A 21,202-nucleotide genomic window follows, 5' to 3' on the forward strand; every position below is an offset into this window, starting at 1 on the left:
GTGTATGGGGAGAGGTATTAGCAGCGGGATGTTAGGGTGTATAGGGAGAGGTATTAGCAGCGGGATGTTAGGGTGTATAGGGAGAGGTATTAGCAGCAGGGTGTTAGGGTGTATAGGGAGAGGTATTAGCAGCGGGATGTTAGGGTGTATAGGGAGAGGTACTGTATTGGCAGCAGGGTGTTAGGGTGTATAGGGAGAGGTATTAGCAGCAGGGTGTTAGGGTGTATAGGGAGAGGTATTAGCAGCGGGATGTTAGGGTGTATAGGGAGAGGTATTAGCAGCAGGGTGTTAGGGTGTATAGGGAGAGGTATTAGCAGCGGGATGTTAGGGTGTATAGGGAGAGGTATTAGCAGCGGGATGTTAGGGTGTATAGGGAGAGGTATTAGCAGCGGGATGTTAGGGTGTATAGGGAGAGGTATTAGCAGCGGGATGTTAGGGTGTATAGGGAGAAGTATTAGCAGCAGGGTGTTAGGGTGTATAGGGAGAGGTATTAGCAGCAGGATGTTAGGGTGTATAGGGAGAGGTATTAGCAGCAGGGTATTAGGGTGTATAGGGAGAGGTATTAGCAGCGGGATGTTGGGGTGTATAGGGAGAGGTATTAGCAGCGGGATGTTAGGGTGTATAGGGAGAGGTATTAGCAGCGGGGTGTTAGGGTGTATAGGGAGAGGTATTAGCAGCGAGATGGTAGGGTGTATAGGGAGAGGTATTAGCAGCGGGATGTTAGGGTGTATAGGGAGAGGTATTAGCAGCAGGGTGTTAGGGTGTATAGGGAGAGGTATTAGCAGCGGGATGTTAGGGTGTATAGGGAGAGGTACTGTATTGGCAGCAGGGTGTTAGGGTGTATAGGGAGAGGTATTAGCAGCAGGGTGTTAGGGTGTATAGGGAGAGGTATTAGCAGCGGGATGTTAGGGTGTATAGGGAGAGGTATTAGCAGCAGGGTGTTAGGGTGTATAGGGAGAGGTATTAGCAGCGGGATGTTAGGGTGTATAGGGAGAGGTATTAGCAGCGGGATGTTAGGGTGTATAGGGAGAGGTATTAGCAGCGGGATGTTAGGGTGTATAGGGAGAGGTATTAGCAGCGGGATGTTAGGGTGTATAGGGAGAAGTATTAGCAGCAGGGTGTTAGGGTGTATAGGGAGAGGTATTAGCAGCAGGATGTTAGGGTGTATAGGGAGAGGTATTAGCAGCAGGGTATTAGGGTGTATAGGGAGAGGTATTAGCAGCGGGATGTTGGGGTGTATAGGGAGAGGTATTAGCAGCGGGATGTTAGGGTGTATAGGGAGAGGTATTAGCAGCGGGGTGTTAGGGTGTATAGGGAGAGGTATTAGCAGCGAGATGGTAGGGTGTATAGGGAGAGGTATTAGCAGCGGGATGTTAGGGTGTATAGGGAGAGGTATTAGCAGCAGGGTGTTAGGGTGTATAGGGAGAGGTATTAGCAGCGAGATGGTAGGGTGTATAGGGAGAGGTATTAGCAGCGGGGTGTTAGGGTGTATAGGGAGAGGTATTAGCAGCAGGATGTTAGGGTGTATAGGGAGAGGTATTAGCAGCAGGGTGTTGGGGTGTATAGGGAGAGGTATTAGCAGCGGGGTGTTAGGGTGTATGGGGAGAGGTATTAGCAGCGGGATGTTAGGGTGTATAGGGAGAGGTATTAGCAGCGGGATGTTAGGGTGTATAGGGAGAGGTATTAGCAGCAGGGTGTTAGGGTGTATAGGGAGAGGTATTAGCAGCGGGATGTTAGGGTGTATAGGGAGAGGTATTAGCAGCGGGATGTTAGGGTGTATAGGGAGAGGTATTAGCAGCGGGATGTTAGGGTGTATAGGGAGAGGTATTAGCAGCAGGGTGTTAGGGTGTATAGGGAGAGGTATTAGCAGCGGGATGTTAGGGTGTATAGGGAGAGGTATTAGCAGCGGGGTGTTAGGGTGTATAGGGAGAGGTACTGTATTGGCAGCAGGGTGTTAGGGTGTATAGGGAGAGGTATTAGCAGCAGGGTGTTAGGGTGTATAGGGAGAGGTATTAGCAGCGGGATGTTAGGGTGTATAGGGAGAGGTATTAGCAGCAGGGTGTTAGGGTGTATAGGGAGAGGTATTAGCAGCGGGATGTTAGGGTGTATAGGGAGAGGTATTAGCAGCGGGGTGTTAGGGTGTATAGGGAGAGGTATTAGCAGCGGGGTGTTAGGGTGTATAGGGAGAGGTATTAGCAGCAGGATGTTAGGGTGTATAGGGAGAGGTATTAGCAGCGGGATGTTAGGGTGTATAGGGAGAGGTATTAGCAGCAGGATGTTAGGGTGTATAGGGAGAGGTATTAGCAGCGGGATGTTAGGGTGTATAGGGAGAGGTATTAGCAGCGGGATGTTAGGGTGTATAGGGAGAGGTATTAGCAGCAGGGTGTTAGGGTGTATAGGGAGAGGTATTAGCAGCGGGATGTTAGGGTGTATAGGGAGAGGTATTAGCAGCAGGGTGTTAGGGTGTATAGGGAGAGGTATTAGCAGCGGGATGTTAGGGTGTATAGGGAGAGGTATTAGCAGCGGGATGTTAGGGTGTATAGGGAGAGGTATTAGCAGCGGGATGTTAGGGTGTATAGGGAGAGGTATTAGCAGCAGGGTGTTAGGGTGTATAGGGAGAGGTATTAGCAGCGGGATGTTAGGGTGTATAGGGAGAGGTATTAGCAGCAGGGTGTTAGGGTGTATAGGGAGAGGTATTCGCAGAGGGATGTTAGGGTGTATAGGGAGAGGTATTAGCAGCGGGATGTTAGGGTGTATAGGGAGAGGTATTAGCAGCGGGATGTTAGGGTGTACAGGGAGAGGTATTAGCAGCAGGATGTTAGGGTGTATAGGGAGAGGTATTAGCAGCGGGATGTTAGGGTGTATAGGGAGAGGTATTAGCAGCAGGATGTTAGGGTGTATAGGGAGAGGTATTAGCAGCAGGATGTTAGGGTGTATAGGGAGAGGTATTAGCAGTAGGATGTTAGGGTGTATAGGGAGAGGTATTAGCAGCGGGATGTTAGGGTGTATAGGGAGAGGTATTAGCAGCGGGGTGTTAGGGTGTATAGGGAGAGGTATTAGCAGCAGGATGTTAGGGTGTATAGGGAGAGGTATTAGCAGCAGGATGTTAGGGTGTATAGGGAGAGGTATTAGCAGCGGGGTGTTAGGGTTTATAGGGAGAGGTATTAGCAGCGGTGTGTTAGGGTGTATAGGGAGAGGTATTAGCAGCAGGGTGTTAGGGTGTATAGGGAGAGGTATTAGCAGCAGGGTGTTAGGGTGCATAGGGAGAGGTATTAGCATCGGGATGTTAGGGTGTATAGGGAGAGGTATTAGCAGCAGGATGTTAGGGTGTATAGGGAGAGGTATTAGCAGCGGGGTGTTAGGGTGTATAGGGAGAGGTATTAGCATCGGGATGTTAGGGTGTATAGGGAGAGGTATTAGCAGCGGGATGTTGGGGTGTATAGGGAGAGGTATTAGCAGCGGGATGTTAGGGTGTATAGGGAGAGGTATTAGCAGCAGGGTGTTAGGGTGTATAGGGAGAGTTATTAGCAGCGGGGTGTTAGGGTGTATAGGGAGAGGTATTAGCAGTGGGATGTTAGGGTGTATAGGGAGAGTTATTAGCAGCGGGGTGTTAGGGTGTATAAGGAGAGGTATTATCAGCGGGGTGTTAGGGTGTATAGGGAGAGGTATTAGCAGCGGGATGTTAGGGTGTATAGGGAGAGGTATTAGCAGCGGGATGTTAGGGTGCATTAGGAGGGGTATTAGCAGCGGGGTGTTAGGGTGCAGTAGGAGGGGTATTAGCAGCGGGATGTTAGGGTGTATAGGGAGAGGTATTAGCAGCGGGATGTTAGGGTGTATAGGGAGAGGTATTAGCAGCGGGGTGTTAGGGTGTATAGGGAGAGGTATTAGCAGCAGGATGTTAGGGTGTATAGGGAGAGGTATTAGCAGCAGGATGTTAGGGTGTATAGGGAGAGGTATTAGCAGCGGGGTGTTAGGGTGTATAGGGAGAGTTATTAGCAGCGGGGTGTTAGGGTGTATAGGGAGAGGTATTAGCAGCGGGGTGTTAGGGTGTATAGGGAGAGGTATTAGCAGCGGGATGTTAGGGTGTATAGGGAGAGGTATTAGCAGCGGGATGTTGGGGTGTATAGGGAGAGGTATTAGCAGCAGGATGTTAGGGTGTATAGGGAGAGGTATTAGCAGCGGGATGTTAGGGTGTATAGGGAGAGGTATTAGCAGCGGGATGTTAGGGTGTATAGGGAGAGGTATTAGCAGCGGGGTGTTAGGGTGTATAGGGAGAGGTATTAGCAGCAGGATGTTAGGGTGTATAGGGAGAGGTATTAGCAGCGGGATGTTAGGGTGTATAGGGAGAGGTATTAGCAGCGGGATGTTAGGGTGTATAGGGAGAGGTATTAGCAGCAGGGTGTTAGGGTGTATAGGGAGAGGTATTAGCAGCGGGATGTTAGGGTGTATAGGGAGAGGTATTAGCAGCAGGGTGTTAGGGTGTATAGGGAGAGGTATTAGCAGCGGGATGTTAGGGTGTATAGGGAGAGGTATTAGCAGCGGGATGTTAGGGTGTATAGGGAGAGGTATTAGCAGCGGGATGTTAGGGTGTATAGGGAGAAGTATTAGCAGCAGGGTGTTAGGGTGTATAGGGAGAGGTATTAGCAGCAGGATGTTAGGGTGTATAGGGAGAGGTATTAGCAGCAGGGTATTAGGGTGTATAGGGAGAGGTATTAGCAGCGGGATGTTGGGGTGTATAGGGAGAGGTATTAGCAGCGGGATGTTAGGGTGTATAGGGAGAGGTATTAGCAGCGGGGTGTTAGGGTGTATAGGGAGAGGTATTAGCAGCGAGATGGTAGGGTGTATAGGGAGAGGTATTAGCAGCGGGATGTTAGGGTGTATAGGGAGAGGTATTAGCAGCAGGGTGTTAGGGTGTATAGGGAGAGGTATTAGCAGCGAGATGGTAGGGTGTATAGGGAGAGGTATTAGCAGCAGGATGTTAGGGTGTATAGGGAGAGGTATTAGCAGCAGGGTGTTGGGGTGTATAGGGAGAGGTATTAGCAGCGGGGTGTTAGGGTGTATGGGGAGAGGTATTAGCAGCGGGATGTTAGGGTGTATAGGGAGAGGTATTAGCAGCGGGATGTTAGGGTGTATAGGGAGAGGTATTAGCAGCAGGGTGTTAGGGTGTATAGGGAGAGGTATTAGCAGCGGGATGTTAGGGTGTATAGGGAGAGGTACTGTATTGGCAGCAGGGTGTTAGGGTGTATAGGAAGAGGTATTAGCACCAGGGTGTTAGGGTGTATAGGGAGAGGTATTAGCAGCGGGATGTTAGGGTGTATAGGGAGAGGTATTAGCAGCAGGGTGTTAGGGTGTATAGGGAGAGGTATTAGCAGCGGGATGTTAGGGTGTATAGGGAGAGGTATTAGCAGCAGGATGTTAGGGTGTATAGGGAGAGGTATTAGCAGCGGGATGTTAGGGTGTATAGGGAGAGGTATTAGCAGCGGGATGTTAGGGTGTATAGGGAGAGGTATTAGCAGCAGGGTGTTAGGGTGTATAGGGAGAGGTATTAGCAGCGGGATGTTAGGGTGTATAGGGAGAGGTATTAGCAGCAGGGTGTTAGGGTGTATAGGGAGAGGTATTAGCAGCGGGATGTTAGGGTGTATAGGGAGAGGTATTAGCAGCGGGATGTTAGGGTGTATAGGGAGAGGTATTAGCAGCGGGATGTTAGGGTGTATAGGGAGAGGTATTAGCAGCAGGGTGTTAGGGTGTATAGGGAGAGGTATTAGCAGCGGGATGTTAGGGTGTATAGGGAGAGGTATTAGCAGCGGGATGTTAGGGTGTATAGGGAGAGGTATTAGCAGCAGGATGTTAGGGTGTATAGGGAGAGGTATTAGCAGCAGGATGTTAGGGTGTATAGGGAGAGGTATTAGCAGCAGGATGTTAGGGTGTATAGGGAGAGGTATTAGCAGCGGGATGTTAGGGTGTATAGGGAGAGGTATTAGCAGCGGGGTGTTAGGGTGTATAGGGAGAGGTATTAGCAGCAGGATGTTAGGGTGTATAGGGAGAGGTATTAGCAGCAGGATGTTAGGGTGTATAGGGAGAGGTATTAGCAGCGGGGTGTTAGGGTTTATAGGGAGAGGTATTAGCAGCGGTGTGTTAGGGTGCATAGGGAGAGGTATTAGCATCGGGATGTTAGGGTGTATAGGGAGAGGTATTAGCAGCAGGATGTTAGGGTGTATAGGGAGAGGTATTAGCAGCGGGGTGTTAGGGTGTATAGGGAGAGGTATTAGCAACGGGATGTTAGGGTGTATAGGGAGAGGTATTAGCAGCGGGATGTTGGGGTGTATAGGGAGAGGTATTAGCAGCGGGATGTTAGGGTGTATAGGGAGAGGTATTAGCAGCAGGGTGTTAGGGTGTATAGGGAGAGTTATTAGCAGCGGGGTGTTAGGGTGTATAGGGAGAGGTATTAGCAGTGGGATGTTAGGGTGTATAGGGAGAGTTATTAGCAGCGGGGTGTTAGGGTGTATAAGGAGAGGTATTATCAGCGGGGTGTTAGGGTGTATAGGGAGAGGTATTAGCAGCGGGATGTTAGGGTGTATAGGGAGAGGTATTAGCAGCGGGATGTTAGGGTGCATTAGGAGGGGTATTAGCAGCGGGGTGTTAGGGTGCAGTAGGAGGGGTATTAGCAGCGGGATGTTAGGGTGTATAGGGAGAGGTATTAGCAGCGGGATGTTAGGGTGTATAGGGAGAGGTATTAGCAGCGGGGTGTTAGGGTGTATAGGGAGAGGTATTAGCAGCAGGATGTTAGGGTGTATAGGGAGAGGTATTAGCAGCAGGATGTTAGGGTGTATAGGGAGAGGTATTAGCAGCGGGGTGTTAGGGTGTATAGGGAGAGTTATTAGCAGCGGGGTGTTAGGGTGTATAGGGAGAGGTATTAGCAGCGGGATGTTAGGGTGTATAGGGAGAGGTATTAGCAGCGGGATGTTGGGGTGTATAGGGAGAGGTATTAGCAGCAGGATGTTAGGGTGTATAGGGAGAGGTATTAGCAGCGGGATGTTAGGGTGTATAGGGAGAGGTATTAGCAGCGGGATGTTAGGGTGTATAGGGAGAGGTATTATCAGCGGGATGTTAGGGTGTATAAGGAGAGGTATTATCAGCGGGGTGTTAGGGTGTATAGGGAGAGGTATTAGGAGCGGGGTGTTAGGGTGCAGTAGGAGGGGTATTAGCAGCAGGATGTTAGGGTGTATAGGGAGAGGTATTAGGAGCGGGGTGTTAGGGTGCAGTAGGAGGGGTATTAGCAGCAGGATGTTAGGGTGTATAGGGAGAGGTATTAGCAGCACCCGGATGGTGCCGGAGTGAATAATACTTCAGAGAAAAAGAAGTGTTTGCCCAATAATCTTCCTCTGATGCTGGAGGTGGCAGGTTAAGCGGCGACGCGAGGAACTCCTTATTACAGACAGGGTGGGGGATACGGGAAAGTGCCTCGCAGCAGAGGTAGCAGGGACCACAGGCAACACGCAAAGGAAATAAAACATGTGTCATGGAACAAGAACTGCATTTCTGATTCACCCCCTCTCTCCTTTGCAGCTTCTGCCTGTCAGTTCTTATTCTCAGCTGCATGGAGTTTGCACACACATACTGTGCCTGTGTGACATGTAACAGTGTTGCATTTCTTGCCTCTGGGCATGACATCAGTGAGCTGCTACTGCAGCCTCTGAGATCCTCACCAGAATGGGCTAGTCTGCCCCACCTTCTGTTTGTTCAAAGATAGTCTGTCCCAAGACTATTCCCTTTACCCACACTGCCCCTCACTTCATTTTCCACCATAACCTCTGGATGAGTGAGCACTCTACTGTAAACTCCTGTACTGGTAGGATTATCTTTTTCACCTGACTTTAACTACCAAGCACCCACAGAGAGACATTATCCCAACACCTACTTCTCTACACAAGTTCCTGTTTTTTACCTGCTTTCCACAAATAAAGTAAAGAAAAGAAACAGACTTGTTGTGCTTGGAAAAGAGGGCCGAGTTGACACTATATGGGCTAAATCATCTTACATATGACCCTGGCTTTCAGAATAACATGCTTCGGATAGACATACAGTATAGTCTGAATATGAAACAAGCGAGGGATCAAATACAGCCTGAGGTTTTACAATACGGAGGGAAATGAGCCATGGTTCAGATCTTCCATTCATTTCTATGTCTCCGTGTGTTACAACTTCGTGAGATATTAAACACAGTGATTAAAACTCTCCTCCTTCCCCCCTGCTCCTTCTAGTGGGAAAAACACAGATGTAGGCTCAACTATCCAAAAGAAAGAGATAAGGTTCATACATGTAGGTTGAACTTGATGGACGTACATCTTTTTTCAACCTCATCTACTATGTAACTAAGTAATAAGGAAACATTTTCTACTTTGTGTATAAATTATATTCTCATTGTGTTTGGGGTCGTGTTTATAAGCTGCAAAGACCCCGAAGCATATCAATGTATACAGCGAATATAATATATAATAGTATTATATACAAGAGAAGGGATAATGCAGCTAGTGACTGAGTGCTGGAAGTGGACCAGTCCTGTATGGGAAGGCTGTGTGTGATTGTAGAACTTTATCTGTCACCATTTTCAATAAACCAAATCACCTTGAACCCGAAAGGGTGACACTCACCCCAAAGCACATGGAGCATCTCTGGCAGGCTGTCATGCTCCACGTGACACGTGTAATTCTGCCGGTCCTCCGGTGTCACCTCCACCGTGACTCGGATCTGGTAGGTGCCATCTGGGTTAGGGAGGATCTGCTTGGCCTCCATGGGTTGAATCTCTTGGCTTTCTAGAGTCCACGTAACATCCGCATCTCTCGGGTAGAACCCGTACGCGAGGCAGTGAAGCTGTGTGTGTCCAGGGGATTCTTTACTCCAAACCTTGACCGCTGGGCGCACTGACCAAAGAGGAGATGGAGATTTTATTAAACAGCCATATTCCGTAGCACTTACACTTAAATGGTGTCTTCTGGTTTGCCTCCTGTCACTATTTCTAAAACTCTAACACAGGCCCTCATTCTCACCCGTCTCGACTATTGTAACCTTCAACAGACCGGACTTCCTGCCTCCCACCTGTCACCTCTCTACATCCAGCTAGCACCCTGTCTCCAGCTTTAGGTCCGCTAAATGGCTGATACTATACGTGGCGTGTGCAGGGACCGTGGCTTCGGGCTGGCGCATCTACCAGAACAAGTCATATAAAAAGAGGTCTTAGTCTGCGCTTCCCCAGCGCATTCATTAATAAACTGCATTAAAATGATATTATTGATGTGATCTAATAGATTGTGACATGAATGAAAAGAAATACTTCTCTGTGACTATAGAAATATAAATGTATAATATATTAGGTGAAAATTAAAGTGCAATAAACCTTAACAAACAGTTAATAAATTGATATAAACAAAGCGTCTCTTTGCTGCCAAACACGTAGATACTCAAAAATCTCATTTCCCCCGAGACCCTAAAGTTTCCGCCAGGTGGGATTTGCTTTATTACTCCGCTCAGGATGTGAGTAAACACGAGACGTCCCCACAGACCCCTCACATTGTGCTGTGATACTGCGCCAGTAACCACGAGACGCCCCCACAGACCCCTCACCTTGTGCTGCGATACTGCGCCAGTAACACGAGACGCCCCCACAGACCCCTCACCTTGTGCTGCGATACTGCGCCAGTAACACGAGACGTCCCCACAGACCCCTCACCTTGTGCTGCGATACTGCGCCAGTAACCACGAGACGTTCCCACAGACCCCACCCCTTGTGCTGCAATACTGCGCCACTAACACGAGACGTCCCCACAGACCCCTCACCTTGTGCTGCGATACTGCGCCAGTAACCACGAGACGTCCCCACAGACCCCTCACCTTGTGCTGCGATACTGCGCCAGTAACACGAGACGTCCCCACAGACCCCTCACCTTGTGCTGCGATACTGCGCCAGTAACCACGAGACGTCCCCACAGACTCCTCACCTTGTGCTGCGACACTGCGCCAGTAACCAGGAGACGTCCCCACAGACCCCTCACCTTGTGCTGCGATACTGCGCCAGTAACCACGAGACGCCCCCACAGACCCCTCACCTTGTGCTGCGATACTGCGCCAGTAACCACGAGACGTCCCCACAGACTCCTCACCTTGTGCTGCGATACTGCGCCAGTAACCACGAGACGTCCCCACAGACCCCTCACCTTGTGCTGCGATACTGCGCCAGTAATCACGAGATGCCCCCACAGACCCCTCACCTTGTGCTGCGATACTGCGCCAGTAACCACGAGATATTCCCACAGACCCCTCACCTTGTGCTGCGATACTGCGCCAGTAACACGAGACGTCCCCACAGACCCCTCACCTTGTGCTGCGATACTGCGCCAGTAACCACGAGACGTCCCCACAGACTCCTCACCTTGTGCTGCGACACTGCGCCAGTAACCAGGAGACGTCCCCACAGACCCCTCACCTTGTGCTGCGATACTGCGCCAGTAACCACGAGACGTCCCCACAGACCCCTCACCTTGTGCTGCGATACTGCGCCAGTAACCACGAGACGTCCCCACAGACTCCTCACCTTGTGCTGCGATACTGCGCCAGTAACACGAGACGCCACCACAGACCCCTCACCTTGTGCTGCGATACTGCGCCAGTAACCACAGAACCCTCACCTTGTGCTGCGATACTGCGCCAGTAACCACGAGACGTCCCCACAGACTCCTCACCTTGTGCTGCGATACTGCGCCAGTAACACGAGACGCCACCACAGACCCCTCACCTTGTGCTGCGATACTGCGCCAGTAACCACAGAACCCTCACCTTGTGCTGCGACACTGCGCCAGTAACCAGGAGACGTCCCCACAGACCCCTCACCTTGTGCTGCGATACTGCGCCAGTAACCACGAGACGCCCCCACAGACCCCTCACCTTGTGCTGCGATACTGCGCCAGTAATCACGAGATGCCCCCACAGACCCCTCACCTTGTGCTGCGATACTGTGCCAGTAACACGAGACGTCCCCACAGACCCCTCACCTTGTGCTGCGATACTGCGCCAGTAACACGAGACGCCCCCACAGACCCCTCACCTTGTGCTGCGATACTGCGCCAGTAACCACGAGACGTCCCCACAGACTCCTCACCTTGTGCTGCGATACTGCGCCAGTAACCACGAGATATCCCCACAGACCCCTCACCTTGTGCTGCGATACTGCGCCAGTAACCACGAGACGTCCCCACAGACCCCTCACCTTGTGCTGTGATACTGCGCCAGTAACCACGAGATATCCCCACAGACCCCTCACCTTGTGCTGCGATACTGCGCCAGTAACCACGAGATATCCCCACAGACCCCTCACCTTGTGCTGCGATACTGCGCCAGTAACCACGAGACGTCCCCACAGACTCCTCACCTTGTGCTGTGATACTGCGCCAGTAACCACGAGATGTCCTCACAGACCCCTCACCTTGTGCTGCGATACTGCGCCAGTAACCACGAGACGTCCCCACAGACCCCTCACCTTGTGCTGCGATACTGCGCCAGTAACCACGAGATACCCCCACAGACCCCTCACCTTGTGCTACGATACTGCACCAGTAACACGAGACTCCCCCACAGACCCCTCACCTTGTGCTGCGATACTGCGCCAGTAACATGAGACGTCCCCACAGACCCCTCACCTTGTGCTGCGATACTGCGCCAGTAACACGAGACGTCCCCACAGACCCCTCACCTTGTGCTGCGATACTGCGCCAGTAACACGAGACGCCCCCACAGACCCCTCACCTTGTGCTGCGATACTGCGCCAGTAACCACGAGACGTCCCCACAGACCCCTCACCTTGTGCTGCGATACTGCGCCAGTAACCACGAGACGTCCCCACAGACCCCTCACCTTGTGCTGCGATACTGCGCCAGTAACCACGAGACGCCCCCACAGACCCCTCACCTTGTGCTGCGATACTGTGCCAGTAACACGAGACGTCCCCACAGACCCCTCACCTTGTGCTGCGATACTGCACCAGTAACCACGAGACGTCCCCACAGACCCCTCACCTTGTGCTGCGATACTGCGCCAGTAACCACGAGACGCCCCCACAGACCCCTCACCTTGTGCTGCGATACTGCGCCAGTAACCACGAGACGTCCCCACAGACCTCTCACCTTGTGCTGCTATACTGCGCCAGTAACCACGAGACGTCCCCACAGACCCCTCACCTTGTGCTGCGATACTGCGCCAGTAACACGAGACGTCCCCACAGACCCCTCACCTTGTGCTGCGATACTGCGCCAGTAACCACGAGACGCCCCCACAGACCCCTCACCTTGTGCTGCGAGACTGCGCCAGTAACACGAGACGTCCCCACAGACCCCTCACCTTGTGCTGCGATACTGCGCCAGTAACCACGAGACGCCCCCACAGACCCCTCACCTTGTGCTGCGATACTGCGCCAGTAACACGAGACTTCCCTACAGACCCCTCACCTTGTGCTGCGATACTGCGCCAGTAACCAAGAGAGACCACCACAGACCCCTCACCTTGTGCTGCGATACTGCGCCTGTAACACGAGACGCCTCCACAGACCCCTCACCTTGTGCTGAGATACTGCGCCAGTAACCACGAGACGCCCCCACAGACCCCTCACCTTGTGCTGCGATACTGCGCCAGTAACACGAGACGTCCCCACAGACCCCTCACCTTGTGCTGCGATACTGCGCCAGTAACCATGAGACGCCCCCACAGACCCCTCACCTTGTGCTGCGATACTGCGCCAGTAACCACGAGACGCCCCCACAGACCCCTCACCTTGTGCTGCGATACTGCGCCAGTAACCACGAGACGTCCCCACAGACCCCTCACCTTGTGCTGCGATACTGCGCCAGTAACCACGAGACGTCCCCACAGACCCCTCACCTTGTGCTGCGATACTGCGCCAGTAACCACGAGACGTCCCCACAGACTCCTCACCTTGTGCTGCGATACTGCGCCAGTAACCACGAGACGCCCCCACAGACCCCTCACCTTGTGCTGCGATACTGCGCCAGTAACCAGGAGACGTCCCCACAGACCCCTCACCTTGTGCTGTGATACTGCGCCAGTAACCACGAGACGCCCCCACAGACCCCTCACCTTGTGCTGCGATACTGCGCCAGTAACACGAGACAGCCCCACAGACCCCTCACCTTGTGCTGCGATACTGCGCCAGTAACCACGAGACGCCCCCACAGACCCCTCACCTTGTGCTGCGATACTGCGCCAGTAACCACGAGACGCCCCCACAAACCCCTCACCTTGTGCTGCGATACTGCGCCAGTAACCACGAGACGCCCCCACAGACCCCTCACCTTGTGCTGCGATACTGCGCCAGTAACACGAGACGTCCCCACAGACCCCTCACCTTGTGCTGCGATACTGCGCCAGTAACCACGAGACGTCCCCACAGACCCCTCACCTTGTGCTGCGATACTGCGCCAGTAACACGAGACAGCCCCACAGACCCCTCACCTTGTGCTGCGATACTGCGCCAGTAACCACGAGACGCCCCCACAGACCCCTCACCTTGTGCTGCGATACTGCGCCAGTAACCACGAGACGCCCCCACAGACCCCTCACCTTGTGCTGCGATACTGCGCCAGTAACCACGAGACGTCCCCACAGACCCCTCACCTTGTGCTGCGATACTGCGCCAGTAACACGAGATGTCCCCACAGACCCCTCACCTTGTGCTGCGATACTGCGCCAGTAACACGAGATGTCCCCACAGACCCCTCACCTTGTGCTGCGATACTGCGCCAGTAACACGAGACGCCCCCACAGACCCCTCACCTTGTGCTGCGATACTGCGCCAGTAACCACGAGACATCCCCACAAACCCCTCACCTTGTGATGCGATACTGCGCCAGTAACACGAGACGGCCTCATAGACCCCTCACCTTGTGCAGCGATACTGCGCCAGTAACACGAGACGCCCACACAGACCCCTCACCTTGTGCTGCGATACTGCGCCAGTAACCACGAGACGTCCCCACAGACCCCTCACCTTGTGCTGCGAGACTGCGCCAGTAACACGAGACGTCCCCACAGACCCCTCACCTTGTGCTGCGATACTGCGCCAGTAACACGAGACGCCCCCACAGACCCCTCACCTTGTGCTGCGATACTGCGCCAGTAACCACGAGACGCCCCCACAGACCCCTCACCTTTTGCTGCGATACTGCGCCAGTAACCACGAGACGCCCCCACAGACCCCTCACCTTGTGCTGCGATACTGCGCCAGTAACACGAGACGGCCCCACAGACCCCTCACCTTGTGCTGCGATACTGCGCCAGTAACCACGAGACGTCCCCACAGACCCCTCACCTTGTGCTGCGATACTGCGCCAGTAACACGAGACCTCCCCCACAGACCCCTCACCTTGTGCTGCGATACTGCACCTGTAAACACGAGACGTCCCCACAGACCCCTCACCTTGTGCTGCGATACTGCGCCAGTAACCACGAGACGTCCCCACAGACCCCTCACCTTGTGCTGTGATACTGCGCCAGTAACCACGAGACGCCCCCACAGACCCCTCACCTTGTGCTGCGATACTGCGCCAGTAACACGAGACGTCCCCACAGACCCCTCACCTTGTGCAGCGATACTGCGCCAGTAACACGAGACGCCCCCACAGACCCCTCACCTTGTGCTGTGATACTGCGCCAGTAACCACGAGACGTCCCCACAGACCCCTCACCTTGTGCTGCGATACTGCGCCAGTAACCACGAGACGCCCCCACAGACCCCTCACCTTGTGCTGCGATACTGCGCCAGTAACACGAGACGTCCCCACAGACCACTCACCTTGTGCTGCGATACTGCGGCAGTTACCACGAGACGTCCCCACAGACCCCTCACCTTGTGCTGCGATACTGCGCCAGTAACATGAGACGTCACCACAGACCCCTCACCTTGTGCTGCGATACTGCGGCAGTTACCACGAGACGTCCCCACAGACCCCTCACCTTGTGCTGCGATACTGCGCCAGTAACACGAGACAGTCCCACAGACCCCTCACCTTGTGCTGCGATACTGCGCCAGTAACCACGAGACGCCCCCACAGACCCCTCACCTCTTGCTGCGATACTGCGCCAGTAACCACGAGACGCCCCCACAGACCCCTCACCTTGTGCTGCGATACTGCGCCAGTAACCACGAGACGTCCCCACAGACCCCTCACCTTGTGCTGCGATACTGCGCCAGTAACACGAGATGTCCCCACAGACCCCTCACCTTGTGCTGCGATACTGCGCCAGTAACACGAGACGCCCCCACAGACCCCTCACCTTGTGCTGCGATACTGCGCCAGTAACCACGAGACATCCCCACAGACCCCTCACCTTGTGATGCGATACTGCGCCAGTAACACGAGACGGCCTCATAGACCCCTCACCTTGTGCAGCGATACTGCGCCAGTAACACGAGACGCCCACACAGACCCCTCACCTTGTGCTGCGATACTGCGCCAGTAACACGAGACGTCCCCACAGACCCCTCACCTTGTGCTGTGATACTGCGCCAGTAACCACGAGACGTCCCCACAGACCCCTCACCTTGTGCTGCGAGACTGCGCCAGTAACACGAGACGTCCCCACAGACCCCTCACCTTGTGCTGCGATACTGCGCCAGTAACACGAGACGCCCCCACAGACCCCTCACCTTGTGCTGCGATACTGCGCCAGTAACCACGAGACGCCCCCACAGACCCCTCACCTTGTGCTGCGATACTGCGCCAGTAACCACGAGACGCCCCCACAGACCCCTCACCTTGTGCTGCGATACTGCGCCAGTAACACGAGACGGCCCCACAGACCCCTCACCTTGTGCTGCGATACTGCGCCAGTAACCACGAGACGTCCCCACAGACCCCTCACCTTGTGCTGCGATACTGCGCCAGTAACACGAGACCTCCCCCACAGACCCCTCACCTTGTGCTGCGATACTGCGCCAGTAACCACGAGACGTCCCCACAGACCCCTCACCTTGTGCTGTGATACTGCGCCAGTAACCACGAGACGCCCCCACAGACCCCTCACCTTGTGCTGCGATACTGCGCCAGTAACACGAGACGTCCCCACAGACCCCTCACCTTGTGCAGCGATACTGCGCCAGTAACACGAGACGCCCCCACAGACCCCTCACCTTGTGCTGTGATACTGCGCCAGTAACCACGAGACGTCCCCACAGACCCCTCACCTTGTGCTGCGATACTGCGCCAGTAACACGAGACGTCCCCACAGACCCCTCACCTTGTGCTGCGATACTGCGGCAGTTACCACGAGACGTCCCCACAGACCCCTCACCTTGTGCTGCGATACTGCGCTAGTAACATGAGACGTCACCACAGACCCCTCACCTTGTGCTGCGATACTGCGGCAGTTACCACGAGACGCCCCCACAGACCCCTCACCTTGTGCTGCGATACTGCGCCAGTAACACGAGACGGCCCCACAGACCCCTCACCTTGTGCTGCGATACTGCGCCAGTAACCACGAGACGTCCCCACAGACCCCTCACCTTGTGCTGCGATACTGCACCTGTAAACACGAGACGTCCCCACAGACCCCTCACCTTGTGCTGCGATACTGCGCCAGTAACCACGAGACGTCCCCACAGACCCCTCACCTTGTGCTGTGATACTGCGCCAGTAACCACGAGACGCCCCCACAGACCCCTCACCTTGTGCTGCGATACTGCGCCAGTAACACGAGACGTCCCCACAGACCCCTCACCTTGTGCAGCGATACTGCGCCAGTAACACGAGACGCCCCCACAGACCCCTCACCTTGTGCTGTGATACTGCGCCAGTAACCACGAGACGTCCCCACAGACCCCTCACCTTGTGCTGCGATACTGCGCCAGTAACCACGAGACGCCCCCACAGACCCCTCACCTTGTGCTGCGATACTGCGCCAGTAACACGAGACGTCCCCACAGACCACTCACCTTGTGCTGCGATACTGCGGCAGTTACCACGAGACGTCCCCACAGACCCCTCACCTTGTGCTGCGATACTGCGCCAGTAACATGAGACGTCACCACAGACCCCTCACCTTGTGCTGCGATACTGCGGCAGTTACCACGAGACGTCCCCACAGACCCCTCACCTTGTGCTGCGATACTGCGCCAGTAACACGAGACAGTCCCACAGACCCCTCACCTTGTGCTGCGATACTGCGCCAGTAACCACGAGACGCCCCCACAGACCCCTCACCTCTTGCTGCGATACTGCGCCAGTAACCACGAGACGCCCCCACAGACCCCTCACCTTGTGCTGCGATACTGCGCCAGTAACCACGAGACGTCCCCACAGACCCCTCACCTTGTGCTGCGATACTGCGCCAGTAACACGAGATGTCCCCACAGACCCCTCACCTTGTGCTGCGATACTGCGCCAGTAACACGAGACGCCCCCACAGACCCCTCACCTTGTGCTGCGATACTGCGCCAGTAACCACGAGACATCCCCACAGACCCCTCACCTTGTGATGCGATACTGCGCCAGTAACACGAGACGGCCTCATAGACCCCTCACCTTGTGCAGCGATACTGCGCCAGTAACACGAGACGCCCACACAGACCCCTCACCTTGTGCTGCGATACTGCGCCAGTAACACGAGACGTCCCCACAGACCCCTCACCTTGTGCTGTGATACTGCGCCAGTAACCACGAGACGTCCCCACAGACCCCTCACCTTGTGCTGCGAGACTGCGCCAGTAACACGAGACGTCCCCACAGACCCCTCACCTTGTGCTGCGATACTGCGCCAGTAACACGAGACGCCCCCACAGACCCCTCACCTTGTGCTGCGATACTGCGCCAGTAACCACGAGACGCCCCCACAGACCCCTCACCTTGTGCTGCGATACTGCGCCAGTAACCACGAGACGCCCCCACAGACCCCTCACCTTGTGCTGCGATACTGCGCCAGTAACACGAGACGGCCCCACAGACCCCTCACCTTGTGCTGCGATACTGCGCCAGTAACCACGAGACGTCCCCACAGACCCCTCACCTTGTGCTGCGATACTGCGCCAGTAACACGAGACCTCCCCCACAGACCCCTCACCTTGTGCTGCGATACTGCGCCAGTAACCACGAGACGTCCCCACAGACCCCTCACCTTGTGCTGTGATACTGCGCCAGTAACCACGAGACGCCCCCACAGACCCCTCACCTTGTGCTGCGATACTGCGCCAGTAACACGAGACGTCCCCACAGACCCCTCACCTTGTGCAGCGATACTGCGCCAGTAACACGAGACGCCCCCACAGACCCCTCACCTTGTGCTGTGATACTGCGCCAGTAACCACGAGACGTCCCCACAGACCCCTCACCTTGTGCTGCGATACTGCGCCAGTAACACGAGACGTCCCCACAGACCCCTCACCTTGTGCTGCGATACTGCGGCAGTTACCACGAGACGTCCCCACAGACCCCTCACCTTGTGCTGCGATACTGCGCCAGTAACATGAGACGTCACCACAGACCCCTCACCTTGTGCTGCGATACTGCGGCAGTTACCACGAGACGCCCCCACAGACCCCTCACCTTGTGCTGCGATACTGCGCCAGTAACCACGAGACGTCCCCACAGACCCCTCACCTTGTGCTGCGATACTGCGCCAGTAACCACGAGACATCCCCACAGACCCCTCACCTTGTGCTGCGATACTGCGCCAGTAACACGAGACGCCCCCACAGACCCCTCACCTTGTGCTGCGATACTGCGCCAGTAACCACGAGACGCCCCCACAGACCCCTCACCTTGTGCTGCGATACTGCGCCAGTAACACGAGACGTCCCCACAGACCCCTCACCTTGTGCTGCGATACTCTGCCAGTAACATGAGACGCCCCCACAGACCCCTCACCTTGTGCTGCGATACTGCGCCAGTAACACGAGACGCCCCCACAGACCCCTCACCTTGTGCTGCGATACTGCGCCAGTACCACGAGATGCCCCCACAGACCCCTCACCTTGTGCTGCGATACTGCGCCAGTAACACGAGACGCCCCCACAGACCTCTCACCTTGTGCTGCGATACTGCGCCAGTAACACGAGACGCCCCCACAGACCCCTCACCTTGTGCTGTGATACTGCGCCAGTAACCACAAGACGTCCCCACAGACCCCTCACCTTGTGCTGCGATACTGCGCCAGTAACACGAGACGCCCCCACAGACCCCTCACCTTGTGCTGCGATACTGCGCCAGTAACCACGAGACGTCCCCACAGACCCCTCACCTTGTGCTGCGATACTGCGCCAGTAACACGAGACGCCCCCACAGACCCCTCACCTTGTGCTGTGATACTGCGCCAGTAACCACGAGACGTCCCCACAGACCCCTCACCTTGTGCTGCGATACTGCGCCAGTAACCACGAGACGCCCCCACAGACCCCTCACCTTGTGCTGCGATACTGCGCCAGTAACACGAGACGTCCCCACAGACCACTCACCTTGTGCTGCGATACTGCGGCAGTTACCACGAGACGTCCCCACAGACCCCTCACCTTGTGCTGCGATACTGCGCCAGTAACATGAGACGTCACCACAGACCCCTCACCTTGTGCTGCGATACTGCGGCAGTTACTACGAGACGCCCCCACAGACCCCTCACCTTGTGCTGCGATACTGTGCCAGTAACCACGAGACGTCCCCACAGACCCCTCACCTTGTGCTGCGATACTGCGCCAGTAACACGAGATGTCCCCACAGACCCCTCACCTTGTGCTGCAATACTGCGCCAGTAACACGAGACGCCCCCACAGACCCCTCACCTTGTGCTGCGATACTGCGCCAGTAACCACGAGACATCCCCACAGACCCCTCACCTTGTGATGCGATACTGCGCCAGTAACACGAGACGGCCTCATAGACCCCTCACCTTGTGCAGCGATACTGCGCCAGTAACACGAGACGTCCCCACAGACCCCTCACCTTGTGCTGTGATACTGCGCCAGTAACCACGAGACGTCCCCACAGACCACTCACCTTGTGCTGCGAGACTGCGCCAGTAACACGAGACGTCCCCACAGACCCCTCACCTTGTGCTGCGATACTGCGCCAGTAACACGAGACGCCCCCACAGACCCCTCACCTTGTGCTGCGATACTGCGCCAGTAACCACGAGACGCCCCCACAGACCCCTCACCTTGTGCTGCGATACTGCGCCAGTAACCACGAGACGCCCCCACAGACCCCTCACCTTGTGCTGCGATACTGCGCCAGTAACACGAGACGGCCCCACAGACCCCTCACCTTGTGCTGCGATACTGCGCCAGTAACCACGAGACGTCCCCACAGACCCCTCACCTTGTGCTGCGATACTGCGCCAGTAACACGAGACCTCCCCCACAGACCCCTCACCTTGTGCTGCGATACTGCACCTGTAAACACGAGACGTCCCCACAGACCCCTCACCTTGTGCTGCGATACTGCGCCAGTAACCACGAGACGTCCCCACAGACCCCTCACCTTGTGCTGTGATACTGCGCCAGTAACCACGAGACGCCCCCACAGACCCCTCACCTTGTGCTGCGATACTGCGCCAGTAACACGAGACGTCCCCACAGACCCCTCACCTTGTGCAGCGATACTGCGCCAGTAACACGAGACGCCCCCACAGACCCCTCACCTTGTGCTGTGATACTGCGCCAGTAACCACGAGACGTCCCCACAGACCCCTCACCTTGTGCTGCGATACTGCGCCAGTAACCACGAGACGCCCCCACAGACCCCTCACCTTGTGCTGCGATACTGCGCCAGTAACACGAGACGTCCCCACAGACCCCTCACCTTGTGCTGCGATACTGCGCCAGTAACCACGAGACGTCCCCACAGACCCCTCACCTTGTGCTGCGATACTGCGCCAGTAACCAGGAGACGTCCCCACAGACCCCTCACCTTGTGCTGCGATACTGCGGCAGTTACCACGAGACGTCCCCACAGACCCCTCACCTTGTGCTGCGATACTGCGCCAGTAACCACGAGACGTCCCCACAGACCCCTCACCTTGTGCTGCGATACTGCGCCAGTAACCAGGAGACGTCCCCACAGACCCCTCACCTTGTGCTGCGATACTGCGCCAGTAACCACGAGACGTCCCCACAGACCCCTCACCTTGTGCTGCGATACTGCGCCAGTAACCA

The 21,202-nt window shown here is 55.2% G+C and overlaps 1 protein-coding gene across 1 annotated transcript in view; it reads right to left on the bottom strand.

Annotated features, from left to right (window-relative positions):
* Positions 1-21,202, bottom strand: part of LOC142468786 (zinc-alpha-2-glycoprotein-like) — an 88,733-nt gene that overhangs the window by 17,432 nt on the left and 50,099 nt on the right. The window contains exon 4 of the mRNA XM_075575333.1: positions 8,652-8,921. Within this exon, the coding sequence (XP_075431448.1) occupies positions 8,652-8,921 (270 nt within the window). The remainder of the gene's footprint in view (positions 1-8,651; positions 8,922-21,202) is intronic.

Source organism: Ascaphus truei, chromosome 1 (genome assembly GCF_040206685.1).
Source record: "Ascaphus truei isolate aAscTru1 chromosome 1, aAscTru1.hap1, whole genome shotgun sequence".
Classification (NCBI taxonomy): Eukaryota; Metazoa; Chordata; class Amphibia; order Anura; family Ascaphidae; genus Ascaphus; species Ascaphus truei.